The 18,994-nt window shown below is 55.4% G+C and overlaps 1 protein-coding gene across 2 annotated transcripts; it reads right to left on the bottom strand.

The window, feature by feature from the left end:
• Positions 1–6,480: 6,480 nt before the first annotated feature.
• Positions 6,481–18,684, bottom strand: LOC146764522 (uncharacterized). Of its 2 annotated transcripts, XM_085564423.1 has the most exons (3): positions 15,238–18,684; positions 14,592–14,685; positions 6,481–13,466 (listed from the first exon to the last, which is right to left on the bottom strand). In XM_085564423.1, the coding sequence occupies exon 1, from the start codon at positions 17,075–17,077 to the stop codon at positions 16,025–16,027; it is 1,053 nt and encodes a 350-aa protein (XP_085420549.1). In that variant the 5' UTR covers positions 17,078–18,684; the 3' UTR covers positions 6,481–13,466; positions 14,592–14,685; positions 15,238–16,024. The 2 variants fall into 2 exon arrangements, with proteins under 2 accessions (XP_085420549.1, XP_085420548.1); XM_085564422.1 differs by having other exon boundaries at positions 14,592–18,684.
• Positions 18,685–18,994: the final 310 nt, after the last annotated feature.

An 18,994-nucleotide genomic window follows, 5' to 3' on the forward strand; every position in this document is an offset into this window, starting at 1 on the left:
GCTCCTTCTGCTGCCCTGAGCCTGCAGAGCAGGGCAGCGTTTGCTGATGGTTTGAGCCGTTCCTAAAGACCCTGTTGGGCTGTCTCAGACACTTGGGGTGAGGGATTCCTTCCAACCTGAGCCACTTTGGGTGGGCCAGGGGCGGCCGTAGCGCAGGGGACAGTGTGTGCAGGGGCCCTTTGTGACACGCTGCAGCATGGTCACTATGGCATGGAACAGTGTGTCAAAGGGACCTTTGTGACACGTGGTGACATAGGAGCTGACAGTGACAGGACCATGCCACAGTGCTCCGAGCACACGACGGGACAGGACAGGACAGAGCAGTGCTGTGAGGAGCCCCCGCACAGCGCACTCGTTCGTGTCTGACCCAGAGATTTCTGAGGCGTTATTCCTGCAGCTGACCTCGAGGCCAGACCACAGGACTTGCTGACCCGTGGCCTTCCTAGGCTTCAATTCTGCAGGTGCCCTCGAGGGCAGAGCGTGGGACTTGGTGCCCTGGAGGCATCTCCCATCCCTGCCACCAGCGCCCTTGAGGCCAGAGTGCAGGACTTGCTGTCCTGAGCCTTCCAGACGCTTCTCTCTTGAAGTTGCCGTGAAGGCAAAAAAGCAGGACTTGCTGACTCGGAGTTTTCCGAGGCATCTCTCCTGCAAGTAGCCACAGATCCAGTCACTGACATGGAGCAGAGACCCCCAAGAGTGCCCAAGCTGGCCTGGGTGGAGGAAGAGGAAGAAGGCCCTGGAGCTGCCCCAGTGCACGAGACTGAAGAGATGGTGCCATTCAAGCAGCTGCAGGAGGGTGAGTGGCAGAGCTGGGTTGCTGGGCTGCATGGCTGGTGGCTGCAGCCAGCTTGGCCACATCCCATCCCATCCAATCCCATCCCATCCCATCCCATCCCATCCCATCCCATCCCATCCCATCCCATCCAATCGGACATGCCCATGGATACGACAGAAGCTGGGCTGGGGCTGGACCACATGGCAGCTCCATCCCTGGGGCATCACGAGGCTCTCCCTGCCAGGAGAGAACAGGGCTGGGCTGTGTTCTCCCGCCTCTCCTGCAGCCCCTCAGCAGCTCTGGCCACGCTCGCTCTTTACCAGATGCAGCCCTGGACCGGACACAAGAACAGGAACCCGCCCATGGCCGCTTCCGCAGAACAGCGCAGGTACCTGCGGCCATCCCCACCTGGGCTGGGCCTGCTGGCACTGCTCAGCCCAGCACCGAGTGGTTGCAGCACTCCATGCATTCTCCCTCTCTTCCTGCTCTTCTCCTGCAGACCATCTGTCAATTCATCACGTGCATTAGGCAGGAAGAGACCACAGGTGTGGGCACTGGGATCTTGGCAAGCTTTCACCTCTTCAGTGCCGAGACCAGTGCTGCCATGCTGGATTTGCTGGTGGAGAAGGGTGTGTCCAATGCAAAGCAAGTAAGCAGTCTGGGGCAAGGGTTTGATTGCCCCAGGAATGGTGTGGCACATCTTGCTGGGTCTGCTGGGCTCCCTCAGCCTGTGAGGTCCAGCCCAATGTGGTGGAAAGGGAAGCACTCCTCAGGGGAAGCTGGGCAAGTTGCTGCCCTGGCAGCTCTCCAAGTCTCCCTGTGCCTTCTGTAGGTGCCAGCCATGGTGAAGTACATCCACCAGTGGCTCACGGCCAACAAATCTGCTGAGCACAGGCTGGACAAGGCCCTTCTGGAGCTGACCAAGGAATACCCCTGTGACGTGCTGATCACTCTCTTGCGCTGGGCCCCATCGTGTGACAGGCATGGCATCCCCACCTGCCTTGAGGCCTTAGGCTTCACCGGCCCCCCCACCCCGTAGAGCCTGTACCTGACAGACAGGTGGAGAGTTCCAGGAGCCTCTGGCCCCTCTGTTTTCCAGTCCTGGCATGTCAACTCCGGAGCCTGCTGCCATGCTCCCTCCCTGCCCCTCAGGGCCTGGACCCACGTGGGCTGGCTGGCTGCTGCCAGCCAGGGCCAGGAGTCAGAGGCAGGGCTGAGGGCCAGTGCAGGCCCCTGCAGCTGCCCAGACCACGCTGCTGTGGCTGAGACCCCCCTGACACAGAGCTCTGGCCCCACAGAGCTGCCGTGATCATGTGGGGGACCATCATGTCCTCGAGCAGGACCGCGGAGCCGGCGCTGCAGATCCTCCTCGATGTGCTGAGCGCCTGGCCAGAAGACAGCGTGTACACCTCCGATGGGGACAGTACAGGGGTCTTTGCCCTGGCTGTGAATTCTGGAAGCGGCCTTTGCCAGCCCCCAGGCCACCTCTCCAGCAGCTAGCTCTCTGCCCTGCCCCCAGCTGCATCTCCCTGCCTCAGGCGCTGGGCTGAAACCTGGCTTGGGGGCAAGGTTCTGGGGCACCAGGCTGGCTGCTCCCCATGTGTCTCCCTTGGCCTCTCCCTCGCAGGCTGGGGCCATGCCAAATGCATGTCTTGGCACTGATTACTGTCTCTGGCTGTTTTATTTCTTGCAGGCAACCTTGACACTGTGGAGGCTCTTCAATCTGACCTGGTGCCCACCTGTAGTGCTGGAGTATTTCCCCAACCTCTTTCTGCGTCTGCTCTTCCAAGCTTACATCAGCACTCTGAATATGCCAGAAGAGGTAGATACCTTCTGGAAGAGATGCCAGGAGCAACACGGCCTTGCCGCCCACCCCAACAGGTGCTCCATGCCAGCCTTCCCAGTCTCCCCATCCCTGCCATGCTCCCAGGGCAGGAGCCAGGCCTCCCAGCGTGACCTGGGCTTTGCTTTGCACACAGCTTTGCACTGCAGACCCTGAAGGCCCTGCTCTGCCAAATGCAGTACGAGGACGTGGTGCTAGCAATGGAACGCAGGTGTGCCTGGGACACACTGCTCTGTGCCAACACCCACCACTATGCAGTGGGTCTGCTGGCCAGGTGAGACCTCATTCTCCCCACCGCCCCTCTCCTTTGTGCCCAGATCACCCCACGCAGTCCCTGTGCTCATGGGCGGCAGGGCCTTGTCCCGAAGGGAGGGATGAGCAGACTGGAATGGGCTGGGAGAGGAGGGTGCCCTGGAGCAGCTGCCTCCCAAAGAACCCGTGCTCGGGAGTGCTCGGGAGAAGACCAGACTTCTGTGAGTCAGCCCTGGGAGAGGTTTGGCCACTCAGCTCAGGAGCAATGGTGCCTTTTTCTCCCTCCCAGGGAGATGCGCCGTGTCTCCATCATCTGGTGTTGCAGCATGGCATCCTGCCTCTTTGACTTACTCAGCCAAGACAGTTCAGACTGGGAACTGCCCTCCCTGGCCTTCCTGGTGGAGGTGAGCCCGATGGCCAGCGCTGCCTCGCTCAGCTGCCTCCCACGCCTCTGCCCTCTGGTAGCCGCAGCTGCCTGGGATGGTGCCCTGTGCTGCTGCCTTGGTTCAGCCCTGTGCGGTTCTGAGCTCCTGCCAGCTGGGCACTCCTGTCACTGCTCTGTGCCTTTCAGGTCCTGGACTGCCTGGACTTGAGTGAATACGCTGAAAACGTCCTGCAGATCATGACAAGGCAGCTGCAGAGCAAGTCCAGGGAGATGCATCGCGTGGCGCTCAGAGGCCTCGTGGTGCTCAGCCAGGACCCCTCAATGGTGAGAAGGAGGCAGCAGCTGAAGCTGTGCTGGCAGCGTGGGGCTGGGGAAAGCAGCTCCTTGGGCTTGGCTGGGCTTTGGGAGCTGTGGCAGCTGCTCTCAGCTCTCCAGGGTGGCTGTTCAGCTGCCTGAGCACTCTGGGACAGGCCTTCGGCCTCTGAGCCCTGCAGCAGCAGCAGCAGCGTGGGGTTGTACAGCCTTGTTTTCCACACAGAATGAAAGAATGTACAGCCTGACTGAAAGCCTCGGCAACCTCCTGCGGGCTGTGGATGAAGACAATGTTGAGATGACTCTAGTTGTTCTCAGCTCTCTGCTCTCCAACAAAGACCTTGCAATAGCCAGCCCCATCGCTCTGCAGCTGGCTGAGGCGCTCTGGCAACTCTTTGACAATGTAAGGCTCTGTGCCCCCAGTCACGGGCACCGGGCACTGCCTGGAAGCCCGGTGCCTTGTGCCTGTGCACAGGGGGGCCTGAAGCAGCTGGTGTGGAGGGGTTTTGCTTCCTTTCCAACAGGACAACAGCCTTGTAAAGCTGCTCTCTGTTCGCCTCTTCCAAGAGGTGATGAACTTGGTGGTGGCCAAGGGAAAAAAGCCCCTGAAGAAGCCTGTGAGCCACAGCCTGCTCCCACTCTTCTTCAACTGCCATGATGAGAACTGGCGTGTGGCACAGGTGAGGGCTCCTGGGCGCCGGGGTCCCCATGGCAGGGGGCTCAGCTGTCTCCCCACAGCCTGGCTCCTCCTCATGGGCTCCAGCTCCCTCCTGGCCTTGGCACGGGGACGTGGCTCCTGTGCCCTGGGCTGCGGTGCCATGTCCATGTCTCTGCCGCTCTGCAGGCCTCTCGGGAAACGCTGCTTTCTGCAGTAAGGTTCCTGAAGAGAAGGGATCTGCAGCAGCTGCTGAAAACGGATCAGATGTGGAGCTTTGCCGAGCGCTTGGTAAGCACAGCCCGGAAGCCCCAGCCCCGGCCTGGAGAAGCCGCCTGCCCACGGTGCCCAGTCTGTGCCCTGGCAGCTGCGGCCCCTGCCCAGTGCTGCCCGCAGGGGCACCGGCCGGCGCCCCACACGCCGCTGCCTTCCCTGGGCCGCGCGGGCTCTGCTCCAGGCTCCTCTGGCCCCAAGGCCGGTGCTGAGGGAGCCCCGAGGCAGCCGGGCTCTGCCGCGGGGCGGCACCGCGGCTCGCCGGGCCCTCTGCTCCCTGCAGAGCCCGGCGCCGGCGGCTGCTGGCCGGGCCTCGGCGCTGTGTGGGCAGGGGGAGCGGCGCCGGGCGGAGGGAGCGCCCGGCCGAGGGGCAGGGCCCGCACCAACCCTTCCCTTCGTGCCCCGCCGCTCTCTGCAGCTGGCAGAGGACAGGAGCCGAGCGGCCGAGCACCTGCGCCGGGCCCTGCCCTACGTGCAGAGCCCACAGGAGCCCCTGCGAGAGGCGGCCGTCAGGTTCATGGGTGAGCCACGAGCCCGGCTCCTTCCCCGCCCTGCCGCAGCTCGGCCCCAGCCCCGCCTGCTGCCCCGGCAGCAGCATCCGCGCGCGGCCATCTGGAGCCCCGCCTGGCCTCGGCGCTGCCGCCGCCCTCTGGCAGCCGTGCCCTGGGGCGGCAGGATGCGCCAGGGGCCCGGGCTGAGCCCTGCCGGGCCAGGAGCCCGTGTGGCCTCGGGCCGGGCAGCGCCCGCGGGCGGCAGCTGTGGCTCTGAAGCCAGCTCACGCTCTCTGTTCCCAAGGGATGGCCGGGCGCTGCCTCAGAGGACAGCAGCAAGAGTTCCGCATCCTCTGCAGGGGTGAGTGAGGCCAGCGGGCTCTCAGCGGGGGCTGCCGCTGGCAGCTGCCTTCCCTGGCCCGGCACGCACCAAGGACAGCGTGGGCACAGCACACAGACCTTTCGGGGGCCTGTGGCACATTCGTGGCCAGCACCTTCCAGCTCGCCCTTCTTGTCTCCTGCTTCCTCCAGGCCATGGCAAGAGCTGCCTGGCATGGACGTGGCAGGAGGGTCTCCCCATGTTTCTGCAGAGGCAGGCTCTGACGGTGGCTCTGTTCCTCTCTCTCGCAGCCCTTCAGGACCTGGCGGATGACGCCAGCCCTGCCATCTCATGCCTGGCCCTTCAAACCCTGTACATCAATTTAGCTGTACAGGCCATTCCCTCCTCCCGACTCCAGAATGTGCAGGATCAACTCCGCCGGCTCTGGAAGTCACGGCCTTTCCCGTGCCGCCGTGGCTGGCTGTCCTGCTGCAGCGCTGTGGAGAACTGATCCGCCAGGCTGCGTCTGCTGGGGCCACCTGAGCCTGTGAGGAACAACTGCCCTCTGCAAGCACTTCCTTTCACCCCAGGGTAGCATTAATAAATGGTTGTTGTCATACCCGGAGGTCCAGGAGCTATCTCTTGGTGCCCAGATTCTTCAGGCTAGTGGGGAGGAGGGGAAAAAGAGCACTTGTACTCAGCAAGTTGCCCAAGCATGCAGTGGGCAAGGGAAAGTGGCCAAAAGCCCCTTGGCCTTTGGTGGTTGTGCTGAAGGTTTTTCTTCCTGCATGAAGTCTTGTAGAGCTGTGGGAACAAGTGTGTTCCGTGTCCATGAAACAGCAGAAAGCAGCAGGATGTGTCTGCTTCCAGTGCTTCTCTTGGCTCTTCCTTCACACTCCTGGCACCATCATCAGACACGGAACGGCTTTTCTCATGCCAGCATTATCCCAGTCTTCTGCACTTCCCCAGGTTCCTCCCAGCTTCAGCAGGGAAATTCTCTGCTTGTGCCTGTCCATTCCCTTGCTCAGAATGCAGCACCCACTTGTCTTTGGACATGAGCTGCTGGCCACAGCCAGACAGGCAGCAACCAGAGCATTGGGCATCAGATGCTGGGCTGTTGTTCTTTCCCAGAAAGCAAGAAAAAACAGAAGGACACAAGGAAACTTGACAGTATCTCTGTAAGAATGTCATTGTTCTCTGGAAGTCAACAGTGGATGGTGTTTTTGTGTTGCAGATTATCACTTCTAAGCAAAAATCATTCTAGGAAGGAGCAACAGCTTTTGACAGATACCAAGTGCGGCTACCAAGTGCTGCTCCAGGTGCTCCTGCCTGCAGCCACCTGCAGAAAGGATCACATAGACAGCAAGGTACGTTGGCTTTGGCTGTCCTCTGGCAAACAAGTCCCCCGGGGCCACAGGTCTCTGTGGCAGGTGACAGGCACCAGCATTGGCAGAGCTTGGGGCTTTTTCCAGGAACTCAGGGGAAAAATTAGGATGCATCACTTTGGGAGGGAGGACCAGGAAACTCAGGACATGTTTAAGGATGTTATTAGGTCATGCAGAAAGCAAATTAGAGCGGTGAAAGGTCAATTAGGACTTAACCAGGCCACTTCTGTGAAGGATAATAAAAATGGTTTTATAATTACATTATGGCACCCAAGTGCCTGGGCATTGATGGGGTGGTGACAGGTTAAGAGAAGAAAGGAACTATCACTCAGTCCCACTTCTATCTCTCCTGTCTGAGACAGTGGCCAGTGATAATTTTAACACACTCCAGTCTCATAGAACTTGCCAGTGTTTAGCCAGTGTTTGCTATTGACATTGCCATTGCAGAAGACCCCGCTGAAAACACTGGAAGCAGCAACAGCAGTGGGCAAGCACTTCATAAAATAGAGGTTGAGATTCCTCCTGAAGGATATCAAGGCCTAGCACCATGAAAGACCAAAGAAATACTCAGCATTCAACTCAACTGCATTTAAAGAGATAGAACAGAGGGATTTTTTCTTAATACATGCATTCTAGACCACATGTGCTTGTCAGTTGTAAGTGCAATTAATTGAGTATGACCAGGGATTTTACCCATTACCCAAATTAGGTAACACTTCCATTATTATGTCCAAGGATGGATCCCACCAAAAAGGTGCCACGATAGAGAGGTCTTGGCTGGCGTTCCCTGGCTCCCCTGTGCAGCCTCTCATCAGCACCACAAACACTGGGGCCACGTGCTTTCCTTCCTACAGAAAAGAACTCTCATTCTCATCCAGAAGCGATTATTCAAATGTGGATACCACCTCCCATATTTTATGTGCCCAGAGATGACTCTCATACAAAAGCTGCCAGATAAGAAAGCTTTCATTGATCTTGATAGTAAAAGGGTTTTAAAATCATGGGGATTTAGGGTTAAAAGGAAAATTAAGCTTAGTGGGCCCTGAAAGAAAAAATAAATACTCTAGGTACATGAAGGCCTTGTACCTTGCTAGAACTGCACCTGTGTAGCTATGACATGATAAATGATTGTCCTGGTTTGACACGGAAAGAGAATTTTTTTCCAGAAGGAAGAGGTCAATTTAGATATTGACCAATTGAAGATGGACACAGCTCTGAGAACACAGAGGGTTAAAAGCAGAATTCCCAGGGGAACTCGCTCTCTTTGGTTCCGGTCAGCGTGCAGTGCAAACTCTCCCCTGCCCAGCCACGAGCTGGGTGGGGGAGGGGAAGCCCCATGGCCTGAAAGGAAGGCCAAGGGTGGAGTGACTGGAACCGGGCTGGCCCCTGCAGATGGAAGGGTGAAAGAAATCTGGGATGTCTCCATTCCCACCCCCCCAGGGTTTCTCTCCTGAGAGGGAGAGAGAAAGAGACAGCGGAAGTCCTGTCAGCAATTCCACCGCGAGGAAGGAGGAGCGGGGGGAGCTGCAAGGTGCCCAGTGCGTGGGAGTTGCTGGATGTCCGGGCATCGAGCAATCCCTGGGAGTTTGGACTTTAAACCCTTCCTTGAGAAATGAAAGCTTGTGAATTTTTCCCTCCCCTCCTCGGTTTGAAAGAGAGGAAGAGGGACATCTTGGACCCTGAGATGTTAGAAGGAGGAATTCTAGATGGGAGGGGGACAAGGAGTGGCTTTTTGCCTGGACTTTTCCGTGTTAGCCACAACCTGAACCAATCTTCTCCTCCAAGAGGGACTGTGTTTTGGGAGGATGCCAGTGAGTCAAGAGACCTGCTTCAGCTGGGAAAAGACAAGAGTGCAGTGAACGGAGAAAAGGTTAGGGGGTTTGTGGTGGCGTCCCCCTGTCCTGGAAAGGAAAGAGAAGAGAAGGAGATCTCTGTTCTTGAGCCCTCGGCCCCAGGGGAAAATGGGGGGGACTGTGGTCCCAAACAATGAAAAACTGAACTGTTGTTTTCTCCCTTCTTGGCAGGGCATCCTTGAAAGGAAAAATCCTAAAAGCAGTCTGTCCATCCATGCATTGGTGGTGAGAGCACTGTGCATGGAAAGGAGAAGGGTCACCATGGCAAACTTTTCTCCGGGCGGTGCCATGTGTGACATGGAAACACAGGATGTGGAGCTGTGTTTTCTTGGGGGGTCTGTGGCACAGGAGAGACACTGTTCCCTCGATGGACTGAGTATCGATTGTTTGGAGGGTGGAAACCTGATTGGGGTCCAGATTGTGTCTCACTGTGGTTTGTTGGAGTTGGGTGGTGGGGGGAGGAATATTTTGCAAGGTTTTCATTTGATCTTTGTGTGGTTTTTTTCCTTCTTTAGTTTTCTTTGTTCTTTTGTAGTAGTAGTTTAATAAAGTTTTTTTTCTGTTATTAAGCTTGGGCCTGCTTTGCTCTGTTCTAGATTCCACTTCACAGCATTCAAGGGAGGGATCACATTTTCATGGGGGCACTGGCATTGTGCCAGTGTCAAACCATGACAATGATATGATTGTTAGATGTGATGATTGTTTAGTAATTAAATATAATTACTGTTTAATTGTAAGAATAATCATGAGAAACTGTGGTAAGTGGCCTCAGAAAGATCATGAGAAACTCATGTCAATGTATACAACAGAACAATATAATTTTAATAATTAATATGTAGATTATATAACGATAGAATATAAAATACATTAAGCTCAAAAGCCATGTTGGAGTCAGATTTGGGTCTGTACCCCTGATTCCCAGAGCTCTCAATAAAAGCACCTGCAGATAATCATATCCCGTGATTATGTGTGTTCCTGAACGCTAACACCCTGTCTGTCCACATTTTGTGTGGGAGCAATCCTTGGATGTTTTCAGTGCTGGAGGTGGTATCCAGATTTCAGTGGATGAGCTCCTTAAAGATGATTGAAGCAGTTTTACAGGGGAAGGAAAGCCCCTAGGCCCAGGGTTCAACATGCAGATTACATGCTGCCCAGGGAGGTAGAATTCAGTAATAATTTTCTGACCTGGCACATATTGTGTGAGAGCAATCCTTGGATATATGTCATGTTGGAAAGTTGTATCCAAAATAAGATGGTGGACTCCTGAAGAGGAATAAAGTGATTTTCTACGGGAAGGAAAGGACCTAACCCACTGTTTCTAGCGCAGATATGCTTCTCAGGGGAGGTAAAGGCCACAAAGACCTTTCTGCTCTGGATCATCTTGTGTTAGACATCCACTGGAAGTATTTAGTATTGGTGTGTGGCTCCAAATGCTGTAACTGTGCTCCTGGACATGAATGACAGTACCTTTCTTTGGGAAGGCAAACACATAGTCCTGCTGGTGGTGTTCACATGACTGCAAAGTGAAGGTAAAAGCCAGCAACAGCTTTCTGTTCTCACATGTTTTGTGTGGCAGCAATCCTTAGACATTCAATATTGGAGCTTGAATCCAAATGTCAGAACCCAGGCCCTCCAAGTGAATGACAGTACCTTTCCTAGAAAATGAAACTCCCAGTCCTAATGTTGGTGCCACAGATGATCATCTGCCTAGTAGAGAGACAAGTCAGCAAAACCTTTCTGTCCTGGAGTCTTTGTTTGGCAGCAATCCTTGGACATACTCAATATTGGAGGTGGTTTACAAAAGTTTTGACTCCTGAAATGGAATGACAGTGCTTTTGCATGGGAAGGAAACCAGCTAGCCTCAGATTATAAACTGGAGAGGGGAGGAAAATGCCAGCAAGAGTTTCCTGTCCTAGTCTGTTTGGTGTGAGAGCAATGTCTAGAGCCCTAGATGTATTCAATACTGGAACTCGGCTCCAAATGCTGCAGCTAGGTTCTTCAACGTGAATAACAGCACCTATTCTTGTGAAGGGAAACACCTTGTCCGACTGACGGTGCTGCAGATGATCATCTGCCAGGTGGAGGTGAAGGCCAGCAAAACGTTTTCATCCTAAAACACTGTGACTAGTGCTTTATTTTCCAAGGAAAAATATTGTCATTCCCTTTCAGGAGCACATATAAGGAATTTGGAAACCACCTCTACTAATGAATATGTCCAAGGATTTCTCCAACAGAATAGGTGTCTGTAGAGATAGGTCTTGTTTGCCTTTTCCTTTCCTGGGCCAACAATCATCTGCAGCACTAACAGTAAGACTAGGTGTTTCTCCTCCCAAGGAAATGTGCTTTCATTCACTTTCTGAGCCCAACCTCCTAAATTTGGCGCTAAGCTCAAAATTTGGATCCATCCACGGATTGCTCCCACACAAAATGTTCCAGGACAGGAAGGTCTTTACTTCGCCCGGACAGCCTCTCATCTGCCCCTGAAACACTGGCTACCTGAGGCATCGTGGGCCCACTGAGCCAGAAATAACTCAGCCAAGTGTGGCCAGTCTAGACCCACCTGGGACACTTTAATCCTGGCAGCCCCATCCCCTTGTCCATTGCTGTGATGCTCATCAGTGCCCGACTCCTGGGTACGTGAGCACCCACAGGAGGGACTTTCACAACCAGCTTGTCCCCTGGGCAGTGATGTCCGGCCCCAGCCCAGCAGCTCCAATGGGTTTCCCTTGTGCTGCCAATTGTCCTTTTTCCATTGTTCCAACCACCTCACAGCACACTTGCCACCATCCATGAGTCAGTGCCGAGGCAGAGTTGGCCATTTCTCTCATTCAGCCATGTCCAAAGCTAGCTAGACGGCTTTAGGCTTTAAGCTCTGTAACGTGCCTGGAGCCACCTTGTCCTTCAGTGGCTTCCATAAGTTGCCATGTAGCATGTAGCATCCCATGAACTCTCCCACCTCACTCCCAAGTCCTCAGCCTTGGCAACAGCAGTAACTGCTCACCACAGAGCCAGTCCTCCTGGGGGGAAAAGCAGTCTCGCATTTGGGCCTCTGTGTCAACTTCCCCTGTGCAACTTCCCCTGGTTTCTCCTTTCCCTGTCCCCTCACAGGATCGGTAGCCCTGGTGGCCACCCCCCTTTCCCTGGAGACCAAACCCCTCTGCCCAGCCCTTAGCCCCATCCCCCACCCCTTCCCCTTCTCAAGCTGTCTCTTCCACGTGGTCCCCCTCTTTTATCTCGCTGAGCTCCCTTCAGCCACATGTGATATCCACCACTGGAATAAAACCCTGCAAAAAGAGCCTTTCTTGCCTCTGTCGCTGAGCCAGCTGTGGTGGGTGCTAAGTGAGGGTCTGACTGCATTGACTGAAGGTTATCTCAACTTGCTTTTCCGCAGGAGACAGATTATAGGCAGCAGCAACCACTACTCTAACACCCACATTTTCAATTGATGCACAACTGGGCCCTGACCTTGAGGCTTTACTGAGCCTTTTGGAAGCATCTCCATTGGATCTCCTCTGGATTCTAAATCACTATCAGAGAGAAAAAACCCAATTTTCTGGGGGATTTCTCTGGGGGTGGCCGACAACCCTCGAAGCTTTGAGGACCAGTCTAATCAGCGAAACCTCCTCTGAAGGGTTTTTTCTGACACACCAAGGTGGCGAGTATAGCCTAGTGACAGTCACCTTTTTGTATTGTTTTCTCTTTTTTTCATCTCTTAGGAGGCAAAGGGGTTAATGGAGTAGGACTCCATACAGCAGCTTTCCATTTTTGATGCATCCCTACAATATGGCAGGAACCATCAGGAAAGAGAGAGTGACGCTTTTCATTTCCTGGTAGTCAGGGCCTCCCTAGTACGTGCCACCTTCACCTCTTCCCCTTCTGATGATAATCTGAAAATTTTGCCACAGGTCCACTTTGTAATGACTTCCAAGATATCATTCCCTTTGAACATCCCATCCCAGCACTGGCAGTCGGGTGCCAGTGGGAGCTGTGCTTCAGTGCCAGTCCCTTCTGAAACAGATGGAACCTCCTCATAAGCTGCAGAGTGCTGTATGGGTATAGCTGGCCTCAGATCCTTTGTATCCCAGACTCAAGAACCATAGGGTGGTCCTCCAACTTCCCCAGGTCCCTTCTGCTGGAGGCTCCAGGGTGGACCATTCTCCCTGGCTGCAGTGTGGAGCATTTTTTCCATACCTTGTCCTCTCCTGACTGCTCCAACGGCTACTGTAAGGAAGAATCTCCTCTTTAATTTGTTCAAAAGCTTGTTGCTGTGAAGGACCCCACTTGAAATCAATCTTCTTCCTTGTCTGTCATATGATAGAGAGGGTTTACAATCTGACTGTAACCTGGAATATGCATATTCCAAAATACCACAGTGCCAGGAAAGCCTGTGTTTCCTTCCTGTGGGTCAGTGGGGATATGGCTGCTATTTTGTTGACCACATCCGCTGGAATCTGACAATGTCCATCTTGCTATTTTACTTCTAAAAACTGAATTTCTTGGGCAGGTCACTTGACTTTACCCTGTTTTATGGCAAAACCAGCCTTCAGGCGGATCTGAATTATCTTATCCTCTTTCTCAAAAGCTTTCTCTGCTGTGGCACCACTTTGCTGCCTTGGACTCCAGCTCACGCTGAAGTTCCAACACGTCCAGCATGGCAGCACTCAGTGATGGTGGGACTTCATTCAGGCCATGACAGTCCGCTGTCAGTGTCCACTCTCCACGGGACTCAGGCAGGGGCCATGTGGGGCTATTGAGGGGTGAACGAGTCTTGCTGAGCACGCCCAGCTCTCCAGCGCCCGGATCAGCTCATGGACAGCCTCCTGAAGTTCCACTTGGTGCCATGTTGCCGATGGGACACTGCTGGGCTGGCCATCAGTACCTGCTGTTCTTCAACCCTCAGCAGGCCCACAGCAGAAGGGTCCTCTGAAAGACCAAACAAGGGATTCAGCTGTCTTAATTTCTTCTTTCTCCACAGCAGCTCTCCCAAAGCCCAGCGGTGTCCTTTTGGGTTTTTGAAATACCTCTCCTGAGGTGATCTATGCCAAGGATACACGGAGCCTCTAGGCCAGCGACAACGGCGTTTTTCTGTCACTCATGCCCAGTCAGGAGCACTTCAGCCCCCAGTATAGTCCCTGTTGGGACCCCCCTGTCATCCCAGAAACAGAGATGGATTCTGCCCCTGCATGATGGCATCAGGGTACATTATCCACCCATGCCAACTAAGGCCTGGTGCTCCTGTGACTCTGCTGTGCCAGGCCATGGATCCACACAATCCAACAGACCCCATTGTCCTTTTCCCACACCTGGCTGGAGCCAGGGCCCCTCCAGCTCTGATCATGGTACTTGTTGCTCGCCTCTTGTAAATATGACCTGGAGGTCCCTTCCAGAGGGTCTGAAGTAACATCAGCCCTTCAATTATACCTGAGGACTTGCCAAGTGAAAACTGAGTGGCATTTTTCCTTAAAGAGTTTTCTGACTGCAAGAACACTTTGAGACTTCTATGAGACTTACCCTTGTGACACCCCTGTGAGACCCTCATGAGACCCCCTTGAGAGACCCTTGTGTGAGAGACCTCAGGTGTCCTCCAGGTACCCCAGGAGTCACCAGAGGGCATAAGCCCCCAGGAAGGGCAGGTAGAAGTAGCGGTGCTCAAGGACCATGGTGACAGTGATGGAAATGGCACTGCACAACCAGCTGAAGGCCCTGAACTGCAGCACAATGAGCCTGTGCCCCACAGGTGACTTGTAGGGGTACATCACCTGACCAGGGTCAAAAAACTGCCTCTCCCCCCAAAGACAAACTCCAGAAAGCAAACACCATCCAAATACCCCATATCCCTTCAAATGCCTCCCATATTCCCCAAATACAGCTGGGCACATGGGTCTCACCTGAACCTCAATTATAAAGCACCTCATGGTGGTCAAAGAACTGCCCCCCAAAATGTACCTCCTTGTGGGCAAAGAACTGCCCCTGCATCCCAAAATACCCCCCAAATACCCACAAACCCTATATATACAGCAAAAATACAGGTGGGTGTAGGGGTCTCACCTGGGCCTTGTAGGCGAGCAGGGTGATATGGGTGACACTGTACAGGGTGACGTTCATGGAGAGCTGGATGGAGTTCCCCAGTCTGATGTGGTCTCTGAAAGCAACAACCATCTGGGTGCCCCATAGAGACCCCCAAACTACCCCACAGACCCCCTGCAAATGTTCTATAGGGACCCCTGACTGCCCCATAGTGACCCACAGCTGCCCCCGTGCTCCCCAGTCACCTCCCCATACCCTCTGTGGTACCTGTGATGGAAAAGCACTTGCCCAGCAGGATGAGCACGAGGAGGAAGATGAGGAAGCTGATGGGGTGGAGGAAGCAGCCAGCATGGGGGTATGGGGAGGGCTGGGCACCCCCCTTCATCATATCCCCGACACGAGGGTCTGCGCACCCCTACACCTCCTGTACTCCCCCAAGCCCCTCATTACCTCCCATGACTTCAAAGTGCCCCTGTGCTCCCCCATACCCCCTATACTTTGCTGGGAAAGCCCCCCAAACCCACCCAGAACCCCCAGCCCCATCAAATCTCAATATGCCACTTGGACCTTGAACCTCCCAGTCTCTGAAGATCCCCCAAATCCCAATGTAACTTCCCCAGAGCCCGATGCTCTCCAGTCCCTGCAGCTGCTGCTGGACACCACAAACCTGCCCATAGCCCCACAGGCTCCCCCTTCATGCTCCATGCTGGCAGCCACCATGAGCCTCTCCAGGTGGTGTGGAGCAGCTGCCACCCTAGACAGGTCTGGGGGGACTGGAGGGGGGAGCACAGGATCTCTCAGAGCACTGCCTCCCCCAGGCCCCCTTGAAGCTCAGATCTCCCCCAGCTGCTCACTGATGAGTAACGTGAGGATGATGATGGGGACAAGGGTGATGTCTGTCTCCAGAACACCTGGGGAAGGTGGGGGGCAGGGTGAGAAGGGCTTCACTCCATGAAGCCCCCAATACCCACCAGGGTATCCACAGATGACCCCTGCATTGCAGCCCCACCACAATTCCCCATGTACCCCAAGCCCTTCAACTTCCTCTCACCTCAATAACCTCAAATATATCCCCCATACTGATGCACCCCAATCCTTACAAACCCCCAAACCCCAAACAGTCCTCCAGACCCTCATATACATCGCCATCTCAAAGTGCCCCAATCCCTGCAGCCCCCCAGACCACCATAACTCCCCATGTAGCCCCAGACCCTGATGTACACCAATCCCTCATCCCCTCCAGAGCCCAATAAGCCCCCTCAGACCCCCATAACCCCCAATATACCCCCCGATCTCGATGCACACCAGTCCCCCTTGCACGGCCTTTCCCCAGCCGCGGCCGCACCGAACTCATCAGCCGAGAGGTGCCGCGCCCGGCAGGAATCCCCGGTGCTCGGCACCATCTCGTACTCCAGCTCCAGCCCATGGCCCGGGGGGCCGAGGCCTTCCTGGGCTCAGATGTGGGGTGCTCGCCCCGCGTTCGCTGAGGACTCCGCACCACCAGCGCTCGGGTCGGGGCGGAAGCTGCAGCCCCGGCACAGCGCAGTCCCTGCAGCCCCGCCCGCCCGCCCCCCATCATTGCCCCGTGCACCCCGGTCCCTGCAGCCCCCCAATCCCCCGAGCCCGCCCGTAACCCCCCGGCCGAAATGCGCCCCCCGTTCTGACGGACCCCCACTCTCCCGGCGCCCCCGTTCCCGACAGGGCCCCGCCCTCAGCCTCGGCCCCGCCCCTCCCGCAGGCCCCGCCCAGCCCCGCTGCTGCGCGGGCCCCGCCCCTGCAGGCCCCGCCCGGGTGACGTCATTGGGCAGGCCACGCCCCCAGATCAGGCCACGCCCCCTGCGCCGCAGCGGGGCCGCGACTCTGTCCCAGTACAGACCAGTACAGACCAGTACAGACCAGTACAGACCAGTATAGACCAGTACAGACCAATACAGAGCAGTATAGACCAGTACAGAGCAGTACAGACCAGTACAGACCAGTGCAGACCAGTACAGACCAGTGCAGAGCAGTACAGACCAGTACAGACCAGTACAGACCAGTACAGACCAGTATAGGCCAGTACAGACCAGTACAGACCAGTAAAGACCAGTACAGACCAGTACGGACCAGTACAGACCAGTATAGACCAGTACAGACCAATACAGAGCAGTATAGACCAGTACAGAGCAGTACAGACCAGTACAGACCAGTGCAGACCAGTACAGACCAGTATTTTCCCCGAAGGAACCAAAACCAGCTGGTTCAGTCTGAGGAAGGGGAAGAGGAACCAAGAGCAGCACGTGGCAGCAGGGGGACGGCGCGGCCGGGGCGAAGAGGCTTGGGTGTCCCAGGGGCCCCCCAGACTCCAGGAGTCTGCACCAAGGCGGGGTGACCCAGCTGTGTGGACTCGTAGCCCTGCCAGCCCCTCGGGGACCCCTAAATCCGTCTGGGCAGGGGCCTCCCCCACCAACGTCACTGGGAGGTGGTTGGGGCAGTTGTGACAAAAAGCGATACCCCAAACTTCCCATTTCTAACCCCAAAATCACCCAAAGCAGAGGCAGTGGCACGGTGGGAACTTGACGGGGAGCAGGGGGGTGGCCAAAATCCCTGGGGGCTGGGGGGAAAGGGGTCCTTGGGGTGTGTGGAGGTTCTTTGGCCCTAGGGGAGGTCCCTGGGCTCTGGTGGGGGTCCCTGGAGTGTGTCTGCCTTGGCTGTGGATGGGGGTGGGGGGGTCCTCTGTGCCCTTGGTTCCATGAGGATCTGGAGGATCACAAAGGATCCTTGGATCCACAAGGTGTCGAGGAATTTCTCATGGAACAAGGACATGCTATCCTTGATGCTGTTCCTTTGCAGGAGCTGGACAACCCTGGCCTGCAGATAACTGAGTTATTTTAGTTACTTTAAAGTACTTAGGACATCCTTGAAAAGAGAATAAGCCTTGTACAAACACAATAGCCAATGCTGGTTGCCGAGTAGTATATGAAAACTATCACATATTATAACCTGATCAGATGCTTGTAGAATAACAGCCAATCTATAAGTGACAATAGCAAATAAATATTCATTGGTTACCATAACATAATTTCATATATTATGTTAAGCAATGAATGTTAATTTGCTATTGTATTATGTAAGGCGATAAAGGCATAAAACATGAAGAAAATAGACAATAAAGGAGGATGACATCTAGCTGTATTGATTTGGGTGTCATTAGTCCAGCTGGTTCTCCATGGGACCCTCTTCAGATTGGCAGCAACAAGGGGTCTTGATTTTCATACCTACTAAACATGGATTAGGAGATGCTGGGGATCCATATCAACTGGGGATTGATGATATCAATCTGTAAATAAGAAAAGTATACAGGAAAAAACAATTCCCTCTGTACCCTTTGCAGTACAGTGGGTTGACTTTGAATACACTTCTGCAATCTGTCTAATTAACCACTGAAGAATTGACGACTTGAATTATTTCCATGGGCTTGTCATGTTTGGGTGTTTTGAAGAAATATGAATGAGCCTTTGCCACTGAATTTCTATACTGAAGAGCTCAAGAAAGAAGATGCCTCTGGAGTAGGAAAATTCATCAGCAAGCCCCAAGTGGCTGAGGATGCATCCCCATCAGAGCAGGAATGAGCAGAAATGGGCTCAGCTTTGGGGCTGCCCCAGCTCTGGGATGGGCCCTGGGCCTGGAGCAGGAGCAGCTCTGGAGGGCCCCAGGGCCGGGGCTCTTGTGCTGGCCTGGGCAGATGGGATGGCAGGAGGGGCTGCAGAGCTCTCAGCACCTCAGGCAGAGGGGAGCAGGACACCCAGGGAGCTCCTTTGGCCTTGGCCAAGCCCCTTCCCCCATGGTGGGGCTGAGTCCTGGCTGAGCTGCAGCTGCTGCTGTGCCCTTGGCAGGGGCTGAGGCCGTGGGGCAGTGCCCAGAGCAGCCTGGGCTGAGCAGATCTGTGGGGCCAGAGCCGGCTGGGCTGTGCTGGGGAGAGGCCCTTGGTGCTGCCCAGAGCTCAGGGCAGCTGGCAGAGCTGGCAGGGAGCTGGGCTGGGCTGGGAGAGCCTGGCACAGAAACCATCAGTGTCCATCTCAGCCTGGCTGAGCGGGCAGGGGCAGGACTCAGCCCAGGCCTTGTGGGGCAGAGCCAGCACCCGGGCAGGCACGGAAAACAGGCAAGAGCCCCAGAGAGGAGGCTGCTCTGTGCCCTTGGGGCATGGACAGAGCAGGGAGGGGCCCAGGACATTTGTCAGCGCCAGCCTCTGTCTGTGCCAGCCCTGGGCAGCCCTGGCTGCTGAGCCCAGCTCTGCCCTGGGCTGAGTTTGGCTGTGGCCCAGCTCCATCCTCCTGCGGGGCTCAGGGCCTGTTCCCGGCCATGGCCAGCCCTGGCCGCCTCTCTGCTGGCCCAGAGGCCGGCAGAGCCCGGGCAGGGCTGTCTGTGCAGCCCCACAGGTGCCA

The sequence above is a fragment of the Lonchura striata genome, chromosome 33 (assembly GCF_050655825.1).
Source record: "Lonchura striata isolate lonStrDom1 chromosome 33, ASM5065582v1, whole genome shotgun sequence".
In the NCBI taxonomy this organism is placed as follows: Eukaryota; Metazoa; Chordata; class Aves; order Passeriformes; family Estrildidae; genus Lonchura; species Lonchura striata.